The sequence below is a fragment of the Gavia stellata genome, chromosome 2, assembly GCF_030936135.1.
Source record: "Gavia stellata isolate bGavSte3 chromosome 2, bGavSte3.hap2, whole genome shotgun sequence".
In the NCBI taxonomy this organism is placed as follows: Eukaryota; Metazoa; Chordata; class Aves; order Gaviiformes; family Gaviidae; genus Gavia; species Gavia stellata.
Window position 1 is genome coordinate 56,237,856 of NC_082595.1, and position 22,408 is coordinate 56,260,263.

General features: G+C 34.7%; 1 protein-coding gene across 1 annotated transcript in view; it reads left to right on the forward strand.

Annotated features, from left to right (window-relative positions):
• The first annotated feature begins 350 nt into the window (after positions 1 to 350).
• TBC1D32 (TBC1 domain family member 32) overlaps positions 351 to 22,408 on the forward strand; it is an 83,772-nt gene continuing 61,714 nt past the window's right edge. Inside the window, exons 1-16 of the mRNA XM_059833332.1 lie at positions 351 to 505; positions 4,064 to 4,222; positions 7,087 to 7,264; positions 7,898 to 7,969; positions 9,169 to 9,294; positions 10,255 to 10,333; positions 10,479 to 10,579; positions 10,666 to 10,727; positions 11,234 to 11,378; positions 12,114 to 12,173; positions 13,615 to 13,714; positions 13,990 to 14,127; positions 15,555 to 15,647; positions 15,902 to 16,044; positions 20,110 to 20,237; positions 21,377 to 21,578. Of these exons, the coding sequence (XP_059689315.1) occupies positions 351 to 505; positions 4,064 to 4,222; positions 7,087 to 7,264; positions 7,898 to 7,969; positions 9,169 to 9,294; positions 10,255 to 10,333; positions 10,479 to 10,579; positions 10,666 to 10,727; positions 11,234 to 11,378; positions 12,114 to 12,173; positions 13,615 to 13,714; positions 13,990 to 14,127; positions 15,555 to 15,647; positions 15,902 to 16,044; positions 20,110 to 20,237; positions 21,377 to 21,578 (1,941 nt within the window). The remainder of the gene's footprint in view (positions 506 to 4,063; positions 4,223 to 7,086; positions 7,265 to 7,897; positions 7,970 to 9,168; positions 9,295 to 10,254; positions 10,334 to 10,478; positions 10,580 to 10,665; positions 10,728 to 11,233; positions 11,379 to 12,113; positions 12,174 to 13,614; positions 13,715 to 13,989; positions 14,128 to 15,554; positions 15,648 to 15,901; positions 16,045 to 20,109; positions 20,238 to 21,376; positions 21,579 to 22,408) is intronic.

Here is a 22,408-nt window from a genome sequence, read left to right on the forward strand (position 1 = left end):
TTTTTAAATTGCAGTGTAGTCTTGTGCCTATTTCATGGGCAAGTCCTCAAGCAACTATGAACAGGAATATTCAGGCTTTTCTTAATGCAGTATCTTGTTTAAGAATGTTGTACTAAGATAACAGGAGGTTTGTTACAACTAATTTGATTATTTTGTTTCCATTTCATCTGAAGATAATCTCTATCAAATATTTCCTGCCTGTGATCATGTCTTTTGATAGAAAATCTCATGTTGTTGATAACAGGAAAAAAATGGCAATTTAAGGGATTTATGTTTTTCTTAGCATCTTGAGGGGAGGAAAAACCTCCAGAACTATGAAAGCTTGTTATTCTTGTACTTGCTTTATACAGATGTCTCACTTTACAAGTGAAGATGAAGCTCTGTTACAGTCTATGCTTAGACAGTTGCTGCAGAGTGTGAAGGAAAAAATCACTGGAGCCCCATCAGTAGAATGTGCAGAAGAGATTCTCTTGCATTTGGAGGAAACAGATGAGAATTTTCACAAGTAAAGATATTTTTGCTATTTTTAATATTTTGAAGGAGGTGAAATATATCGAACTATATTATTCCTGGGAAATGTTTACCATTTATATTGCTATGTGAATATGTATGTATTTATATATATAGATATTCCTGTCACTAATCAACTCTCAAAAGATGCTAATTTAGAGAATAATATTAATTTTGCCATTTTTCTGGTGTGGTTTTTTTTTTATTTCCCCACTCTTGGTAATTTATTTTTACTCTAACAGTAATTGATGAGCCATTTGTGAGAGAGGAACTTACAAAACTGCCTAACTTAGCCAACTCTGATGCATGTGTACGCGTAATGTACTAAATGCACACGTGAACTGAAGCTAGAAGAAATCCTCACTGAAGGCTGTCAGACAGTATTTTTGACACCTGTTAGACAATATAATTTTGTTTTTCAAAATAAGGTAAATTTTCAGAAGGCTACTTGGCTTCCATATTTGATTGTTCTGTCTGGCTTACATTACTGAACCCTTGTATATTTTATCAGGTAGTCGTTCTTTCAATTTATGTTTTGAATAAAGCAGAAATGTATCCCCATCACACTTATGGTCAATCAGACTTGACAGCGTGACCTCACTTATATGCGATCTAGATTTCTGGAGCCCACACTCCACTTTCCTTTCCATGGTATTCTAACTTGTTTATTTTTTTACTACATGGGAGATCTTTAGTATGCATTTATGACAAGTCAAGAGAATATCAAGCTCAAATGACCTTGAAGATGTTTTAATACGGACTAGAGTTCTGTGACCTGATGACTGAGAAAGCTGGTTCCCTGCCAGTTTTTTCCAGAAGTAGGACTATCTACACTCTCTTAAATTTGTCTAGTTTTTAGCTTTGTCAGTGGTAGAAGTTAGGTAAAAGTAAGTGAAATATCTAAAATTTCACTATAATTTTAAAACTTTAATGCTTTTGTATCTTCTGAAGATGCTAAATGCTTTAAAATGTATTTTAGCTCAATTTTAATGTGTGTTACAAATTGTATCAGATAACACTTTTGTTGGCAGTCTTGTGAATTTTGAGCACCAGGTTACCAGGTGACAAGCATGAGAGTAAAAAAAGTTGATTATAAATGTATCAAAGTTGAAAATTACATGTAATTTTGAAAGAAAAATATTTTTATTTAAAGGAAGATATATACAGTAAAAAACCCCAAACAACCAAAACTCTATGAAATTACTTCTGTCAGTGTTTCTTCTGAGGATTTACTAGGAGAATACCCAGGATGAGGGAGTAAAGTCTACAACTGGTGGAAACAATGCATATGTAGCTTTCCCCTTTAGAACAGTGAAACCATGGCATCCATTACTCATTCTGGTATGTTAAAAAATGGTTATTCTAAAGATGCTTTCTTTTAATGAGAAAAGTTTTAACTTACATTTAATGGAAAATCAAATGATGCTTTAAATGCAGAATGTGAGCATTACTCTCTGGCGCTGGAATATTTCTGGAGGTATTCTAGTCTTGTTCATGACCCATGGCAGTATAGGTTGGTTTTCATGGAAGGTCAGGGAGGTCATACGGTGATTTATTAGTGAGGCCATTAAGAAACTTTCTCCTTGACCCTTACCCCATCCATCCACACTGCAAGCTCCTTTATTAGTAGTGTGTGCTTTTGGATTGTCCAATACACTAGTTCAGCTCAGCATTTTGATCAGCACTGTTTCTGCCTCATCATTATTTTGCCTCAGTAATTTTATCAAATTATGAGGCCTTACTTTATCCTTTGTTCTCGTTTTGATGTAGAAAAGACAGAAACACAGGATCCTCAGAAAGCTAATAAAAAGGAAAATTGAATCAAGTTCAAAGTTTATGTGCAGTAGTAGAAATCAGGATTTTTAACTATATAAGTACCATGTTTTCTATTATATTTTTTCCTTAAATTTAAGTCCTAGAGGTTTTTAACACTTTTTTTTCCTTTTGTAACCCCAGCCAGATCAGTCTGACTTGATTCTGCATGTGAAGAAGTAGCTCTGTCATTGCTGAAACACTTATTTGTTACACCACATTTTTAATGTGGAAGAATGATGCAGAAGAACAAGGCTAGGACATCAAGCAGACATAAACTTAGTGGCATGAATAATGATGTGATTACTGTGTATTCCAGAGTGAAGCAGTCACTGCAAAAATGTATACCCTGGAAATGTTGCTGTCATAAAACAAATGGGAGAAAGTTTTATGAAAGCTTTCATTCAGTGGAGAGTCGTGTGCAATTTCATTATTGCAGAAGTAAAAAGCCAGCCTTGAAAACAAATGAAAATGCAAATAAACACGTCTGCATCTTTTTTGAGATGTATTTCTGTTACTTTCATTGAGAACAAAAGTGATGTAGGAATGGAAGTAAGTGGGAAATGAAAAAATAAAAAAAAGAGGACTGTTAAACCTGATGGAACTTGAGGCAGGCAATCCAGTTGAGGAAGTATGTATCATGATACAAGACACATAAAGAAAAAGAAGCACAGAAAATTGTATTTTGAATGTAGTCTGATTTATTATTTTTTTTATTTTATTTTAATATCCAAGAAAGGCAAAAGCTGCTTCCTGTTGTAACAGTTGCTTTTATTTACATTTGCGTTTTATAGCTTTGGACTCTGTACCTACATGGTGAGATGACTTTTTTATTTGAATTTTTCTCACTCTGTATTTATCCAAATTAACTCAAAGTAGTTGCACATCTGCATTTGATAAAATGAAAATATGATACATCTACTGTTTATGTATCACAGTTTTTGTGTGTTTCTGTTTGCCTTCTTCTTTATACAAATCAGAAGACTAACAAAAAAAAAAGTTTATATATTCTGAGCACTACTTTTTAGCAATTTCTATAGCTAATACAGAGTCTGAGGACCCAGCGACAGTCTTTCATTTGAAATGCCTCTCTGATTATTCTTTTGTTTAAACAAGTTTCTGTGAGTATCCAATAAGAGCGCAAAGTGCCAATTTCCTTACGTTTAATGTGTACATGTAATCACAGACAGCTAGTTTGTCAGTTTGACTGAGTGGGATCTGCATGCTGTCATGACACACAGACTTTCATAAGCCTTAGGCATGCTCAAATGTTAGAATTTATAAATCGTGTTTTCTGTCTTTCTTCTCATTTTGTGTGTATATTGCATAAATAATAATACCAGATGGATATACCATAAGACAGTGCTGTGTTCAGGATGCTCCAAGTAACGCCTCTTTTGGAATTTTAAATTTGAGATTTCTTGTTATTCTATGATTTTTGTCTACAAAACCTTAACCTTTTGTCTGAGTAGATTTTTACATTTAGAAGAAGCACAAAAAGAAATTAGAAACTATTTGGTATTGTTTCTCCTGGAATATGCTGATAATGACCATATTGAAGAAAATCAAACTTTATTGTGTTTTTTCACACCGTTGATGTTTATTTCTCTGCAAGTCATAAACCTTTACTTTAAAATAACAGGTCTGTTGAGAGAGAAGATAGTGAATGTTAATATAATGTTGAAAATGTTTGACAGCTCAAGGAAATGTGTTACACTTTAATTTTGTATATTTGTTGCAGCTATGAGTTTGTGAAATACCTTAGACAATATATAAGTAATACTGTGGGATCTGTGATTGAAGAAGAAACAGAAAAATGTACTTCTCAAAATCAGGGCGAAGTATGTGGCTATGACACACTTGTCCAACATGTTACTAAAAAGATCCGTGAATCAAAAGAGTGAGTATATACATGCAATTCACATTTTTGTTTCTTCTTGTTCTTTGTCTTCCTTTCTCCTTTCCAGAACTTGTTTTGAAAAAATAAATTCTGAACCAATGGGTGACAAAAGTGATTCTTTGCTTTCAAAAATCCGTGCTAAGCAATTCAGATATTCCCACCCTACATGTCAATTTGTCATGCTTCATCTCATCCTGGAATTAAGATTATGAACTATTGCATAAAAATATCGGTAGCAAATCTATGAAGTTTTTGAGGTATCTAGGACTGGAGTTGGGCAGGGGTAAGGTTTGAGAGAAGAATCACTACTTCATACTATTTCATTAGCTGCAAATTAAATTCAGTTGTGATATGGAAGTTGGCCTAAAGGAAAAATTGGTTTTATGAGGTATTCAAGTTTGATAATTTCCATAGATATAAATAGAGTCTGCATGACAATGTTGTTTTCTAAAAAACCAATTAATAATAATATTAAAAAATTAGAATACATGTGTATGTTTTTTAAGATTGCTTCCTTGGGATCTAGCCAGGTGTCCTGTGAGAGTAGTATCTTTAGTCAGATCTGCTTTTATTGACTAGTTTAAAAATTGAAGTTTGAACTATCTTGCTTTGTATTTTAGTGTACATGCAAAGATACTTCTGCAGTGCTGTCTGTATAATGTAGAATTGGTATGTAAACTAACTGCGTATAACTACCCAAGAATTTTGACTCACACTGTCAGATGGCCAGAAATCAGTAGGTGTGGAAAACCACATATCAGCATATTACAGGGTCTGTGGTACAGATTAATTGTCTTTGAACACGGTATTTAGTAAAGGAGCCTTATATTGAAAAACCTCTGTGAGTACCAGTTAAATTCTTTTCTTAGTCATCTCTTCCCTTCTAACTTTATTCACCTTTCTATGGACATTAAAATAACTTTTCCTTGGAATACAGAGGCTGGTAGCACTCTTGCTGAATTTTCATGCTTTGGATTTCGAATTTGCATAGGCAGATAATTGTGATTCTTTAAAGCAGCGATCAGTAGTACTTATAAAGTGGATTTTAGTATATACAGCTGTTATTTCCAGAAAATATGTAAAACTTCAAAAGTTTAGTCTATGGTTCACATTGTTTTTGGAATTCCTGTACAAAATCTTAACTACATCATAATGCTTAAAACAGTTCTAAAAGTATTGTTTCTTTAATTGAAACAGACAGTATACTTTTGTCATCATAGTGAATCAGGTCCTTGCCTCTCTGTTTTTAGTTGTCATAGAGAGCCATGATGAGGCCTTTACTGAGGTTGTACCATTACAATGTGAAAACAATGAAATTAAAATGAGCACCTTAAATGGTGAATGTTGAAAAATGAAAAACAACCAACCAACCCCCCACTATTTTAGTATCAGTGGTCATTATTATGTGTTGCAGAGGAAGAAAACAAAAAAGACAATTTTTGACTCTCATATATTTTAGCCACTAAAATGATTTTATACACTATATCAGCGGAACTATTTTTTTTTCACTCATTTTTGTTGCACAATCTTAACTTCATCTCCATCTCTCTTTTTAGTGGAACCAGGATTTTACTGTGATGCTTATTGTTTACTATGTGTCCTCAGTAAGAAAGGAATTAAAAAATAGTGTATGTTTCGGTTCTAGAAGATTATATTTTCTGTTTGTTTTCAGAAGGTTTCTTATCTAGAAGTACACAGTAATACGTTTTATGAACCATGCTTTTATAGGGTCCTTTTCTTGTCACCTGTCTGCAAGCATTCTGAACTCTGATCAAGCATTATTGGGTCTCACTGTGATGGTCTTGATATCATTTCAGGATCATTCAAGGTTCCAGTTTTGTTCATTGCAATTACTCATTTTCTGTGGTAGGTAGCATGCATAAAGGTATTTTTGGAGAAAAATGTATTAAGGAATTTAACTCCTTAGTGATACATTCTGTATTTTCATAGTACAGTCATTTATGTTACAAAGCAGTTCTTAATCAACTATACCTGGCTTTTGTTTTCACCTAGAAAAGAGATGTTAGGATGACTGTTTTTCAAATTATGCTGTTTGTGTCCTTCTCTTTTGAGGATCAGGATCTTAGGGTTCTTCTGCTTGTTAAAGTTGGTAGAAGAAGCTCCAATGAACTAAATATGTCTGTATCTTATGTTTTTAATTTGAGAGGTAGGAGGATATTAAAGTACAATATGGTAATTTATATTTTGGTGACTGTAAAATAAGTAATAGTAGCCTTAAAGTAAAAATAATTGAAATAAAAGATCAGCATTTTACAATAGAATGTTTTTCTGAAGCAGCTTTTATTTTTAATTGCTTCCTTGTAGATATTATTATTCAATTTATGTAACTTAGAAAAACCCCGGTTTTGTTGAAAGAAAATTATTTTGTATGCATGACCTGTACTCAAGATCTTGAATCAGGATGATGTGTTCTCTTCTATTGGTTCTGCTCAAGGCTTATAGCAGAAGAAAAACTGGATGTTGAACTTGAAACATAAACATTAACAAGGATGAGAACTGGCCTGTTTTCTCAGTGACAGATTCTCCCTTTTGGTGGATTCACATTGTTCTTTCTTAAGAACCTCCCAGAACAGGATTATGTTAGTGGTATTTCATTGAATGGTTTTAGAAGGGCAAAAAGGAATTTCATTATAACTTTAAAATATAGTTATCTGAAACCTTTAAGGTACATAGATGTTTTGTTGCTCATTTTGGTTTTGCATTTTTTTCATTCATTTCTGTAAATTTAGTGATTTTGGGTCTAAGTAGCATTATGCCATATTCAGTTATTCACGATTTAGTGGTTTTTTTTTTAATTAGTGATTTTTATGCTTTTTAATATTAAAATCTTCTTTACTTTGAAGATACAGGGAAATGATGCATGCCTTGAAGAATGTCATGATGGTTGTGGTAGAATCTTTGATTAACAAGTTTGAAGAAGATCGGATGCGTAACAAGGGGCTGGATAGTAAAACAAAGGAAGAACGTCAGAGTGGCTGTTACACAGACAACTGTTCTGACAGTGACTCCTCGTTCAACCAAGTACAATGTGTTTTCTATGTTACAAAATAAGCATGGTACTGCAACATTGTTAAGTTTCTGTCAGTAGAGATTGAGAAGTAGCCCTAGAAAAAGATTCATCCTTCCTATTTTTGATATATCCTAAAAGGAATTAATTACCTTTCTTTCCCTCTGAAGTACTAAGCTTATACTAGCTGTCTAAGCTTTAGACAGCATGTGCTAGGTGAGATGAATATGATGCCCATGTGCTCTAAAGCACCTGTGCAAGTACTGCATAGAAAAAGATAAAATAATGGTAAAATCACTTTTTGTGATTTTTACTTTAGGAGCCACGTAATGTGCAGTTCATTTCCACAGTACTGCACTATGCTGTATTACTTACTGAATGAATTATTATAAGAGATTTTCTGAAGATACAGGAAACTTTTAAGTAAAAGAAAGCAAAATATGTAACGAGAATTTTGTTGCTGTAAATTTAACTTTGGATAAATGGCAGAAAACATTTAGAATGTTGACTTTAATGTTGAATTAGTAAAAATGTTGAAGTCCTAATTATTAAAAGTAAATTAGATATCAGAAAGACTGATGATTTTAATCTCCTGCTGTTCAGTTTAATAAAATATTCTAATGATCATTTTATAATGTGTATTACAGAGTTATACATTCATGAGTCAAGAACAGTTGCAGCTGCTTGTAGAAAGGCTTGACCCTATTCAGCCTGAGGAAGTAAGTTTCAGAGAAGAAATAAAATGTTAATACAAATGAATGCTTATGGCATATTGGAAAACAGACTGTATGTACATAAGAGTTTATATGTACCTGAGTGGAATCTTGGTTTTGTTGGTTCATGTATCTTGGCTTCAGTGCAGCAACTGCTCTGCAGTGCAGTATTTCATTGTGCATAACCATCTGGTTCAAAAGCTAGTGTTGCAGCAATTACGTTTTTTTTTTTTTAGGCGTTTATGTGCTATAGATGGGCATTTTTAGTTTGGAAAAAGTTCTGTGAGAAATAAAGTTACTGAAGCTTATTTTCCTATATACATGCCCTTGCCCTTCTTGATAACTTCCGTGTTGTCCTTTGTGTTACCCCTATCAGAAGAGAGAGATGCTTGCTGATTTGCCAACAAGCTGCTGCCAGATGGAATATGTAAAGTCCAAGTTAGGTTTGCCTTCCTGTTAGTGGCAGTACTAATTTGGGTCTCTAACCCCACCATTCAGCACCAGCTGCTGATATTTTTGCAGCTTGGAGAAACATCATTTTGACAGTGCTGTCTCAGTAAGATTTGTTTGGGATTGTCTGGCAGTTGAAAAAGGCATGGTGGATGGGATCTGGTATAAACATTGTGGTCGAGTTTTCTTAGAAAACCAGGTAAAAAGTCTGATGCTATTAAATATTGTTAAAATTTCCTTCAGTTTGTTTCAGTAGTATGAATAAATTACTAGAGATTAGTTGTCTACAGATAGAACAAAAAAAAAAGTTATTTGAAATTATTTAGATTAAAATGCTCATGAAAATTCAGCAGTAAAACAGTATCTAGTAACTCTGTTTCCACTTTCTCTTACTGACTTTTTAGAGAGCTTCTAGGCATACTTGTAGTATTTGGTTCATAGTTTCCTATATTCCCTGATTAAAAAATATTTGATTACAAGCAGAAAGTAGAGCATAATCCTTGCATCCAGTATTGAAAACCTATATAAAATGGTTTTGTTGCTTTTTCAAATATATGTTTGGGGTTTTTTTCTCAGTGATGTAGTGTTTTCTCTAAATCACCATAAAATTCTAGCAGAAGACAAGTATTCTGGAATTGCTTATCTTTTCTACAGCCAGGTCCTGTTTTTTCCTTCCTCCAAATTATATTGTAAATTACATACTTGAGAGGTTGCTGTGAACGGATTTGTGGTGTTTGTCTTTTTGACCACTTCAGGTTCGCCAAGAAGCATTGCAGACACTGTGCTTTGCCCCTCCCTCTGATATACTGAACGCTGAGAGTTGGCCAATTCTGCGTAAGCATCTAACGATGTCTCTGTCAGATCCTGATGCAACGTTCAGTGTAAGCTAATGTTCTGTATTTAGTTATCAGATGTGTAACCTTAGTAAGGAGTACTGAAGAGGAATAAGAGGTTACATATGTATTATGAGTAGTCCAGCAGGGTCCCAAGACTTTTTATTATTCGTGTATGTATCAGATAAACTCTTTTTGAAGTAAAAGAACTATATGATTCCAGTAGGTCTTGATTTAAAGGATTACAACAGGATTTCAGTAGGATTTTTAGAGACTGGAGTACTCATTTACGTACCTTTTAATGGGAATGAAGAGGTTTGAATGTCTTTTAGCAAACAGACGTAAAAATATTGACAAAACTCTTCTGTAAAACATGTCATGTTAATATTTCCCGTTTAAGTCAGGTATATGCTCCATGATGATGAGAAAATGATACATAGTAATATTACACAGGCACTGATGAGGAAAAAAAAATGGCAGCTGCTTAAACTGCTTTTAGATTATTTATTATGCCAATTAAGCCTTTTTTTATTTTTCTTTGAATTTTAAAGTGATTATGAAATAAATATGAAAGTTGCCCCAGCTGCTGTCATGTATTTCACCTTAGAAGGTCTATGCTTTCTTTTGAAACAGTGCTAGTTACAAGTCATTGGTACATTTAATAGAATAAAAAACCATTAATGTTAATGGAAAAGTACAGTAATATTCCCTGATCTGCTGCTTTGTACCTCAGTGAGGCTTTGCATTGGTGCTGTCAGTTAAAGTATTTGAGTAAAATTTCCTTCCGACTGGATGTTTCTGTGGTCCCAAACTGTATATTTTTATAAAATATGCTTCACATCTGTAGAGATATCTGAGCAATATGTAATATTAAGAATAATGCCACTACATATTGATTATTGTGCAATTAATAATATACAGTTACATTTAATTTATTATTTAATACATTTAAAATTTAATACATTTAATACATGCTATTTAATACATTGCTTGCTTTTTCTACCTTAGGAGAAAATTCTTAGGTTCTATGCAAAAACCTTTTCTTCTTCTCCATTTAATATGACAAGAGAAGTCTATACAAGTTTAGGTATGTGCATTTAATTACCTTTAAGACTTCAGGAGTCATGTACTTGCCGAAAATCAGTTAAATTTAGTGAAGCTGTATAATACAGTCTGTTTTGCCACTGTTGTCATGGAGGTGAGATTTTCTTTTTTTTTTTCTTCTTTTTTAGCAAGACACTTGGAGTTGTACTTTCTTTCTGGAGAATATTCTCTTCGTATTTCCGATGGTTTGGATGTTTCTAACACAGACATACATCTTTTACTTAAAAAGGTATAAATTAACTTTCCATACCTTTTTTGTCATTTCTGAAACATCATGCATTATTTATTTTTTAGTTTTAATAATTATGTTTTCAGGTCCGCCTTTTAAATGAGTACCAAAAGGAAGCTCCCTCTTCCTGGATTCGTCATCCAGAAAAGTATGTCACCTTCAAAACCTTGTCACTGTTTATTAATTTAGTGATTTTTGATATGTAATTAGATGCATATAATTTTAGCAAAAGGTTGATTATCGGATGCACAGATGACTGGTCAGTGATAAGGGGGGGGGAATATAAATAGAGGGTGGGAAAAGTAGAATAGGGAAGTTGCATAGGAGCAGTTGTGGTCATATTAAGCTCCTTGCTTAGCTTTTGAAGTGTTGTAAGTGCTTTTTAACAAAAATAATTTGGATGTTTTACAAAGTGGCAAGTGTAATAAAATACGTAATCATGTAAGAGAATACACATGTGTGTTGTTATTAGTTTTTTTCATGGTAATGCAAAGAATTAATATGCTTACAAGATCAAGTTAAAGAGAATGTTGTTGATATTTATGATTTATCTGAACAATGAGGTTTTACCAGAAATTCGTTCCTGAGTATTACCGGTGGAAAGATTTAAGTGATTTTTGTTTTCTGTTCAATTTTTCCTGTTTGTGTCATGAGGTACATGGAAGAAGTAGTGGAGAGTACCTTGTCACTTTTGTCAGTAAAACATGAGCCTAATCACCCTACCTCTTCAGATTTTTTGAGTCCAGTCTACTTCTTGGCTCTGCTAGATATCAAAGCAGTATGGTTTAAAAAGTGGACGGTAAGCAAAAAAACCCCAACCCAACAACTTGCAACTTGTTCATGTCTGACATGTATTTTGAAAAGTTTGATTTATGACTATTATTATCACAGGCCTATTGTGACCTGATAACAACCTATAATGAGCACTGCAATTAAGGAAGTCTGGGGCTTTTTTTAGGCGTTTATGTCCTTTGCCCTTTAACACTACTCTCTCCCTCCATTTCTATTCAGTTACTAGTTTTCATAAAATTTCTGAGAACTTACTGCACGTTGGGACTTCGGTCCCTTTGTCATAATTGACTGACAGCTATCAAAAGATGCAAATAATTTTCCGGAAGAAGTGATGAGCATGAAAGTACAGTTATATATATGATAGGCTGTACACAGCTTGCCAACCTCCAATGGACATTAGAGTTTTTGCAGCCTACCATGTATAAACTTACAGTTTAGGATTTACATGGCAATGTCAAAACATGTAGTCTAACATTTCAGTGTAGTTATTGCTTTCCTGTTTATTGCATGTTCTGCTACACATTTTTCTAATGACGTAATTTTTTTGTCATCTTAAATGTACTGCAAACAAAAGGCTCGGTTGAGTATAATACTGGTTTACACAAGCTGGAGTTCAATATATTGAATATGTACTGTGCACAGGATCCCTAATAGAACAGAATCAGAGATAATTTCTACTTTTTAATTAAAAAATAAAACTTACATGTTTGAAGTTCACATTAGGTCTTCTTTGTCATTTTAGCATGCACATTACAGCAGAACAGTGGTACTTAGGCTTTTGGAAAAGAAATACAAATCTTTGGTAAGTAATTCCCAAGGCAAATTTACTTGGAACTTGTTCTTGCTTTGCATGTTGTGGTTGGAGCATTTTTTTCCTTTTTTCCCTTGTGTCAGAGCTGTTCCATGTTGTTTAGCTAGATGAGCCTTTTTGATTTTAATTTTTTTTTTTAAATTTCTCTTGGCTTAAATGAATTATTGTTAAAGGCAAAGAAGGGAAATTTGGATGGTTTATAGCAGGTGTTTAATTAGAATTATTATTTATTAATTCCTTATGTTGCATTCATATTCAGAATTATTTCTGACAATGTATAAAGATAGCAAATGGTGCATGAAAAAATATCATAAAAACTCTATGCTGAATTTGGATTTTTGATGGAAAGAGACTAAAAAACCACCATTGTATTCTTTAAGTTGTGATATGAAGCATTAAGAATTCAAAGTGTCACCATAATACATCAGACTGGGAAAACATCTTTGGTAATGTAGGTGTTAATCCTATCACATATTCTGTACGGGCAGATCTCTTCACTGGGATGGAAGCTTCATTGTTTTCAGTAAGACCAATATAGATGTGAGATCCATTCACATAGACAGTACTTTGGCTGTGTTTTGTAAAATCTTGTAATACAAATGAAATACAATGTAAAATGTATGTGAATGAGAAAACCTTAAGATGGGAGACAAAGATACAGACAACTATAAAGGACGTTTGTTGTGTTTATCTGTATGCATAGAACAGAGCATAGAATAAGGCATGTTCCATGCAACAAAAAGTTTATAATAGGAAGTCCATGAGCAGGGTAGTCTATCTAATTTCTAAGCATAAACACTTGATTAAGTATTCTTTTATTACATATGTCTGTATATTTTACTTACACTTGTGAATAATTTTTAGCAGCTCCAAACTCTTGTAAATCTAAATGTACTTCTTTGTTCATATGCTATATTTGTGATTCATTTCTACATCCATGCTGATAATTTTTAAACTTTCATATACATAGATTAGATGATAACGCTATGATAATGATACAACACTTCTGCAAAGAACAGTAATAGCACTGACAGCATGCAACAACCAAACTTACAGTTTAGTAAGTGTATTCAAGACAAAATTTTTCATGTGTGGAAAATGAAAATCTCCCATAGTAATGACAATAGGGCAATCTGTGATTGCCATTAACTTCTCAAAATAGTTGCATGTTCTCTGTACTCTTTTTCATAGATTGTCTTAATGATTATAGAGATGGTAGTGTTGATAATGTAACAATAATGGCAGTGCGTTTTAATAGCCCTGTAAAATTTTGCATCCTGTTGGTTAACCCATCCAAAGCACTGAAACATGAGGTAATTGCAGTGAAGTGAATATTTAGGTTCTTGTTTTAAAGGACAGTTCTTGGATACGAGAGAGAATGACTTTATTGTAAAATACCAGGTATTTAATTATTTTGTGCTTTTTTCCACAGATTAATGCAGCTGTCCAGCAATGTCTAGATTATTTTGAATTTTGCAAGGCAGCAGCTAATAAAAATTCTAGAGTCAATGACTTCTCCCAGCAACATTGTAGTGAGTATCTTTGCATGTCTTTCATTATATGCACATACATCCAAATTCTTTAGGTCTTTGAGCATGCTACCTCAAGAAGAAGACATTCTTTCTGTTCTTTTTCTTCCCAAAATGTTGTATGTCTATCTTTTGAGAGAACACTAATAGCAGCGGTTAGTTACTTAAGCTGTCTGTCTTTATATACAGAATGATCCATGTACATTGCAGGTAGTAGGTAGGTACTGTAGAGTAAACTGAAAGAGTCAAGTTCTAATTTTTTTGTTTTATTGTTAAAGGTGATAAGCGGAACTTTTCTTACACTGGACCAGAATTGCAGTATGTCTATTTTGTTCATTCACTGTGCCTTTTAGGAAGATTGTTGATCTATAAGCAAGGCCAAAATCTCTTTCCAGTACAGCTGAAAAACAAAAAAGGTAAGGGGAGGGATGAGGAAAATGGAACCTGCTGAGCAACACTTTATCCATATTTGATATATGTTTCCACTGCAATATTGTGGACATTATAGGACAATACTTTGTTCATCAATTCTGTGCCTGGAAACCTTTCTTAAAAGATGGTATAGGTAATTTTGAGCATCAACATGTTTTTTTGATCTTTGATGGATGTGGTTGAATAGATTGCTTTTATCCTTACATTTAATATATTAATTTCATGTTGAAGGGGAGTTGGATAAGCGTGTAAGTTATTCAGTCTTTCTAGGTATGAGTAATATCTTTTGTCAAACCAATTGACATAATTAGTTGGAAGAGAGACACGTCCAGGGACCAAAACTGTTTTTCAGGTGTGAAACAAAATCAGTATTTCAAGTTAATTGCAAATTGAAAACAATTGCTCGGAGCTTAACCTATTAATATAATAAAGGTAAAACAACAGTAGAGGAAAAGGTTGGTGGTACCTGTGGAACAGCGGTGTTAATAAGGACAGAAGATATGAGATGGAAAAGCCCTTGAACATCCAGAGAAATCTGCATATGGTGATACATTGTGCAGGGTTGGCAAATGCAAGTACATGAGAACAATTGTAGTGTTCCATTACATTAATATCTCTATTAATTCAGTGTAGAATTCAAAACATTTCTAGATACTAATTCTGAGACTTGTCTTTTGAAGGTATTTTTTCCCTTTGGTTTGAGGATCAGGACTTAATAGATCCAATGTAGGGCAGTTGTGAGGAAGAAACATCTACTAATCGAGTGCTTTTGTCATCTATGGATTATCTGTGTAACACCATTCAAGCAGTGTTCCAATGGTGACAGTTGTTTCTTCTCTCCCCTACAAAAGTAACAGTCTCACCATCTGTCTTCTTAATAGTGTCCTTCTCAGCTCATAGATCACAGAATCACAGAATGATAGGGGTTGGAAGGGACCTCTGGAGATCATCTAGTCCAACCCCCCGGTTGGATAGCAACCCTTTCCTCAAAAATTGTCTGATTTATTTACATAATTACATTGAACTTGGAGCAATAGTTCCCAACCTGCATTTAGGTACATTTGTTGGTTTTGTTTCAGACCTGAGGAAGAGTTGTCTGACAGCTTGTCTGTTTTCCAGCTCTATATATTCAGCGTTCTCAAACTTTGGCTGCCATTTGTTTCAATGGAAGACATGGTAAAATTGCAATTGTCTAAATTGGGAGCAAGATCAAGCCTTTTAAGTTGATCATGAAATACCTTGGTGGAGTCCCAGGAACATGCATGTCCTTTGCTTTATCAGTTGTACATATGTTGAGTTCCTCAATAAAGCAAAGCATTGTTTACATATATTTACAAAATCCATTTTATTTGTAAAATTAAAGTTGCACTTTAATTTGCAGAGTACTTTCCTTTTTTTTTTTTTTTAATAGATAGTGTATCCATAACCGATCTGTTGGTATTATTTACTCAGCTTATTTATCACTCTCCAAGTTACCCAAAGACAGCTTTGGCAGAGCATACAGGTAAATGTTTGTTTTTAATATATGCTAATATATATAATTATAATGAGGCATGTGGTACCTTCTTTTGCAATTTTTAATTTGGGTCTTTTATTTGTGCAGATTTTTCTCTTCCCTTCCTCCCTTACCTTTCCTTTTTCCCTCTAACTATGTTAAATCAATGGTTAACAAAATTATAATTCAGAAGCATCTACATAAGCCATATAGATATGTTTGTGTAAGTTAAAATATAAACAAATACTTCTTGTGTTCACCAGACAATTATTCTCCAGCAAGTCTTGTTATGGAGATTCTGCAAGTTTTTTGTGATCAAACAGGATGTGCTGCTGAATGTTTATATACGGATGCAGTGATAGATGCGCTACTTCATCCTGTTCAAAGTTTACTGAGTGGCACAGAGGTTTGTAGTAATCTTCCAAATAATTTTTAAATCTATAGAATATTATTTTTCTTTATTTTCTATGTAGAGGATTTATTTAATCACATGGTAACTTTTGTAGTATTTTCTACATTAGCTATGATAGTATGCCTTAAGTAGCATAGGCTGTCATTAAGATTGGTCTGACAAACTTGGTTTTCTTGAAATCTTGTGAATAGTAGCAAAAATTGTGCTGTAGTGAGACTGTTCCCTTGGGAAAATCACGTAGCTTTTTTTTTTTGTTTGTTTTTTGTTTTCTTCCAATATTTTTGTGTCTCTTGGAAATTTCTTCGATGCTTATTTGCTCTACCTGCTATTTAAAAGGCAGCCTACTTTTATTCCTTTTTAAATTCAGCTGGCAACTTGAAGTTAAGTGTTCTCAATAATTAGTATAGGTAAAATATGTAATTCTTCATGGAAAATTATTATTTTCTGAATTGGTAAAAGGAAGAGTTTGGGGTGTTGTGTTTTTTTTTTTTTTTTTAAATTTCTCTAAGAATTATAAAAATCTTGGGAAACATTATGTATCTCTAGTTACTTGAAAGTCTAGTTATAGTTTCAGCCTGTACTATTGTTTTTGTTTTGACTGAGATGATTTAATTGATCTAGGTGACTGTAAGTCTCAAGACAGAGAGGCTGAGGGTCTGAAATGCCCATGGAGGAGCCTGAGCTGTCTTACCTAAAGAGACTGTGAGAGAAATTAATGGCTGAGAAGTTTTGAATTTACTTCCTGAGACTCATGCTTGCAGACAGTCTGGGTTTCTAACTTAAATACCTCATCTAGGTTCTTAAAGTTGAATTTTGACAGTATTCTTCTGATTATTTTTTCAGTGCAGTTTGTTTATTTTTCAGAAAAGACTCTTTGTATTAATTCCTGAAAATATTTTTACCTATACAAAAATATTCCAATGCTATTTCAAAAGTGTAAACAATCGGTTTCCAAGTAAGTATTTTAAAGTATGCATAAAGTACGCTACAGGCTTGGGGACGAGTGGCTGGAAAGCTCCCCCGCAGAAAAGGACCTGGGGGTGTTGGTCGACAGCCGGCTGAGTATGAGCCAGCAGTGTGCCCAGGTGGCCAAGAAGGCCAATGGCATCCTGGCCTGTATCAGAAACAGTGTGGCCAGCAGGAGTAGGGAGGTGATCGTGCCCCTGTACTCGGCACTGGTGAGGCCGCACCTCGAATACTGTGTTCAGTTTTGGGCCCCTCACTACAAGAAGGACATGGAGGTGCTGGAGCGTGTCCAGAGAAGGGCGACGAAGCTGGTGAGGGGTCTGGAGCACAAGTCTTATGAGGAGTGGCTGAGGGAACTGGGGACGTTCTGTCTGGAGAAGAGGAGGCTGAGGGGAGACCTCATCGCTCTCTACAATTACCTGAAAGGGGGTTGCAGAGAGGTGGGTGTTGGTCTCTTCTCCCAAGTGATGAGTGACAGGACAAGAGGAAATGGCCTCAAGTTGCGCCAGGGGAGGTTCAGGCTGGATATTAGGAAAAATTTCTTCACTGAGAGAGTGGTGAAACACTGGAACAGGCTGCCCAGGGAGGTAGTGGAGTCACCCTCCCTGGAGGTGTTCAAGGAACGTGTGGATATGGCATTGTGGGATGTGGCTTGATGAGCATGGTGCTGTGTGGTGTGGGTGGGTTGTTTTGGTGTGGGTTGCAGTGTGTTTGGTGGTTTGTGTTTTTTGGTGGGGTGGTTTTTTTTTTTTTTTGTGTAATGGTTGGACTTGATGATCTTAGGTCTTTTCCAACCTTAGTGATTCTGTGATTTCTATAAGGCTTAAAACCATAGTCCTGCAAAAACTTGATCATGTCGATAGTTTAGCTCTTCTGTGGGTATCTCTACTGAGTACAGTAGCATTACTTACATATTTTATTATACGGCTATCTATGGATGCTTTTGCAAAATTAACACTTTAAGTTGTCTTGGTTTTACTGTACATTGCAAAAATTTAGTGTGAATTTTTTCAAGTACAAAGAATGACTGAACACTGATAGTCAAATTTAGAAACAGTACTAAGGCAATACTTCATTGATCTGCTGTGATGGAGGCCGGTGTAATCCCCCAGGCAATCTCTGTGGTCACATGGTATTCTAAAGCATATACAACTGTCTCTCTTCTTTATTATACATTAGTAGTTAAAACAGAAATTATCTCAGCGTTTAACAGTTCTTCCCTTTCTTTTTTTTGTTTCTGCCATGCTCAGCTGTCTCTCGTAGGTAGCTGAACTCTTAACAAATTGTAAGCCCTCCTGTGACTTAGAAATTGGTCTGTTTAAAAAAAAAAAAACAGGTCATGTTCAGGAATATTTAATGCACAGTAGCTGTAGTAGGTTGGTTATGTGTTGCGAATCTGGAATATGTTATATTTGTTCTAACGAAGGTGCAAATTGTTTTGTATTGCATCTGGCAAACCAATAGCTGGAAAAGGTAGACCAAGTCAGAGTGTCCCTATTCCTCTTTTACAAGAATTTGAACTGTTTTTGCTTCCCAACCAAACCATTGGCACTTCTTAGACACCCAGGAATCCTAATGCTGGATTCTAATACTGGACCATGCCTATCTCAAAAGGAAGGCTATGGCCACACATGCATCTTTCTTCAGCTGAGGTTGGGGGGTGGGTAGCACTGGAGCTGCATATGGGTCTCCTTGATTGTACAGTGGGCCTAATGAGCAAACACAATGCTGTTATTTTACATTTAAGCTCTGTATTCACTCAGATAAGTGCAAACCTTACTTGCCTTTTAAACAGAGTTGTATTGTGTATCTGTAGTAGAGAGGGGAGGAGAAACTCGGTGGCTATAAGGAGGAATTGTCAGAAGGATCAGTTGGTGAGCAGCAAAATTGACCATTTGAACTGTGTAGCCTCTGGGTTGCTACTGAAGCATAGCTGGTGCAGAACATTACATTCACATTTTAGATAAACAAAGTAGCATGTTTTTTGGGTTTTTTGGTGTTGCACAGGGAAAGCAAAATAATAACACTCTTGAAGAAACAGTGACAGCACAGTATGTTCCTTTCTTAGAATCCTGAACAATGATACTCAGTAACCTGAAAATAAAAAGTCAGGGAGATTCTTAACCCTCTGTATCACTGAACAGTTTAACTAAAAAAACAAAGTCGAAATGGTATTTTTCTCTTGGGTTACTTTGACCACTGGCATTAATAGTAAATTCCTTAAATTTTAAATTAGGAAGACTATTTCTTTTTCCTCTGCGCACTATATAAAATATAGAGCTACCTAGAAGAGAAAAAGCAAGAGCTGGATTGTATAGCATTTTAAAAATAATTTCTCTTGTGAGATGAATAACAGAACAGTAGAAAAGATTTAAGCAGTGGACTTCAGGAGAGTGGTGCTTTATTCCCCATTCTGACATACTGGATATTTAACAAGTGTTACCGGGAACAATAATCCCCTCTAACTCATCTCACTGTTGACTCCACTCTATTGTCCCAAGTGTGGGTAGGGGGAAGCTACCAAAGAGAACTTCTCACTCTGAAAACTGTCCTTCTTTGTAAGTACATTTGTGTATAAGTACTAGGAGTTTGGATTGTTTCTCAGTCCCTGCGTGAGAAGGTACGCTCTGATTATCTCATGACCAAATTATTGAGGCATAGGGACAGGAACAGAATTTTGGTGAGCACCTTTAGGACACTGTGTAAGTCCTGTGGAATTACAGCTGCTGTCTACTGTCAGGTCCTCAGCACATCTCCCCATTACTTCCCCTCCCTTGAGCTTGGCAGCTTGGGCTCAGGGCCAGCATTCATGGTGGGGAAAGAGAAAAAGGAGTTTAGAAATGTCTGTTCTCTATATCTGTGCAGTCATTGAACTTCTGCTGTAATCATGAAAAGTGATAATTATTGCTATTTGTGATGGAGATTTCTAGGTGATGGCATTTGAACTTAGGCTGTTTATTTATTTTGTTTAAGCCATTAAGCAATCATCAGAAAGGTGACCTTCAGGTTCTGCATACATGAGCCAGACTTGAATAAACAGCTTTCACAAAAGCATTGAATAGAAAACTCTTTTTTTTTCTTTCTTCTAAATAGGTGTATATAAATTGTCTTGAAACCACTTTAATTGATGTAGCTGATATTTTGGCAAGGATTGCTGCTGTAGAAGATGGTCTTTCTCTTCTTCTTTATGGAGAAAATGAAAAAACTGCCAAAGAAAATAGGTAAGAGTGCATTAATGAATAGCATTAGTGAGTACTTTAATGAATTATATTAGTCTTAATGAATTATATTAGTCTTATGAGACTCATTTTCTTTTTCTTCATTTATCTATAATGTGATATGTTTTGTTTATGTTTGGAGTAAAATATCTGATTATCAAGTAAAGTAGTGTTTTAGAGAATGTATTAGGGAGACATTCATGTGTGTAACCAGGTGAAATGACAATATAAAGAAATAGTTTTATTGAGGGAGATTTTCATGGTTTATTTGTTTTTCTTATTCATGTGAGAGCTTTCCTTTCTCTGAATGTAGTTCCATTATATTCATAGTGCTGCTGTTCAGGCCAAAGGCCTCTCTTATCTCTTTTTTCTTTTGTTTGTTTTTGGAATAAATATTAAAAATCAACCTATTTGATTGAAATTATAGATTTAACGTAGCATTCACTTTTCAATAGATCTAGTAGAGACAGGTCTTGTATCAGAAGCTGAGATTCGTAACACTGTGCCTAACTTAGGATCTGTGTGATCCTGTGGGTAGTATATTGTTAGCTGATGCTAAAACTTGAAACAGGGCAGTAAGATTGAGACTAGCTTTCAAAAATATCTAAGCTGCAGGTCATGAAAACGTATGGAATGTATGTCTTCTAAGTGGAGGAATCTCAGAAGCGGCATATGGTTTAAGGGGGGTTGGAAGTAAAAGGTAGTATTTTGGAGAAAGAGTTGTCCTTTGCATTGCAAGCCTAGAAGACTTCAGAAGGAGATCTCAGATAGGAAAAAGGAAGAACAAGGACAAATTTTGCTTTGTAGTGATATCTTTAACATTGATTAAGCAGAAGCTAAAATGATTGTCTTGTTACTCTCTCCAACTGGACTCCTATAAAACAGTCTGTGTAGTTCATGGTTGTGTGGGCCGGATAGAAGACAATGGATGCATTTTTGCTTTATGTAGACCTGTAGCCAAAGTAAAATCACTTACTATACGTTCTGCCTGGTGTTACAAGTTATAATATAGTTGGCCCCTCCATAGTGGTTCACAATTTCTTTTCCCCTAGAAGAATTTAAATAAGTTTAGTCAGAGGATTTGTTTCAAGGCTTATTGATGACTAAAACCCAACATTTTAAAAGTGTTATTTTATTTCTAGTCCTACAGCTGCTCATGTAATTGTTCAGTTTACAAAGAAACTTCTTCATGACGACATTACTCTTTTATCTGGAGCCGAGATTTTGCCAGTTGTTAAAGGAGCTTTCATTTTTGTATGTCGTCAGATGTACAGAACTTGTGAAGGTCTGCAGATGCTAATTCCTTATGACTTGCATGAATCTATTGGAGAGGCCTGGAAAAAGGTAAATCTTGTTTTGGATTGGGAAGATTGGAAAAAATTTTACTGTAAGATGTTCAGCGTATGTAGTAGTTGTTCTTTGCTTCAGGTTGCCTATATTTAAGTAGTGAGATAATGCTTGGAATTGTTCTAAAAATGAAGTTTTACTTTTCAAATTTTCCTTCTGTATGTGAACCTAGCAGAAGCTTAGTTTGAGACTTCTGTGCCTTAAGATTAAACCAGCAACTCTCAAGATGCATTGATAGGCCTATCATTCATAGATCAACTCCTTCGTAAACATTGTTCTTGATGCTAGAGGTCACCTGATGTCATGATAGCCAATGTCCACCACAGATCTGATCTTCACTCTTGATTTGGGATATTTTCAAAGGAAAAACTCCTGAGATGTGGTCTTAGGAATTTTTAGGTTAAACTATATTTAGTTTTGGTGGGAGATACGGAGGAAAAAAAAGGAGATTCCAAATATTTGACTTAAATAGTTATATGCCATTGAAATATTCTCAAGAGTCCATAATGAGAAGTGCCAGGCAGGAGTTCTTGTCTTACCTGTGTACTTGGATAGCTTATGAAGTGTAGAGTCTGTACTTCAACTTCAATTTGATTGCTAGTCTAATGCTTTTTCTGCATGAAAGAGCTTGGGTCCAACAGTTCTGCGTATTCTTCTTTCTGTTATAAATTTACTGAGCAGGGTATATGGATCTCTGCTTTATTCACTAAACTTTTCTGGTTTTGTTGTTCTGATAGCCATATACAGTGTGAAAATTCTTACCTATTACTATAAAAATTTAGTTAAGATGGAAAAATAACAACAGATGTTGCAAGATCAGTTTTTGA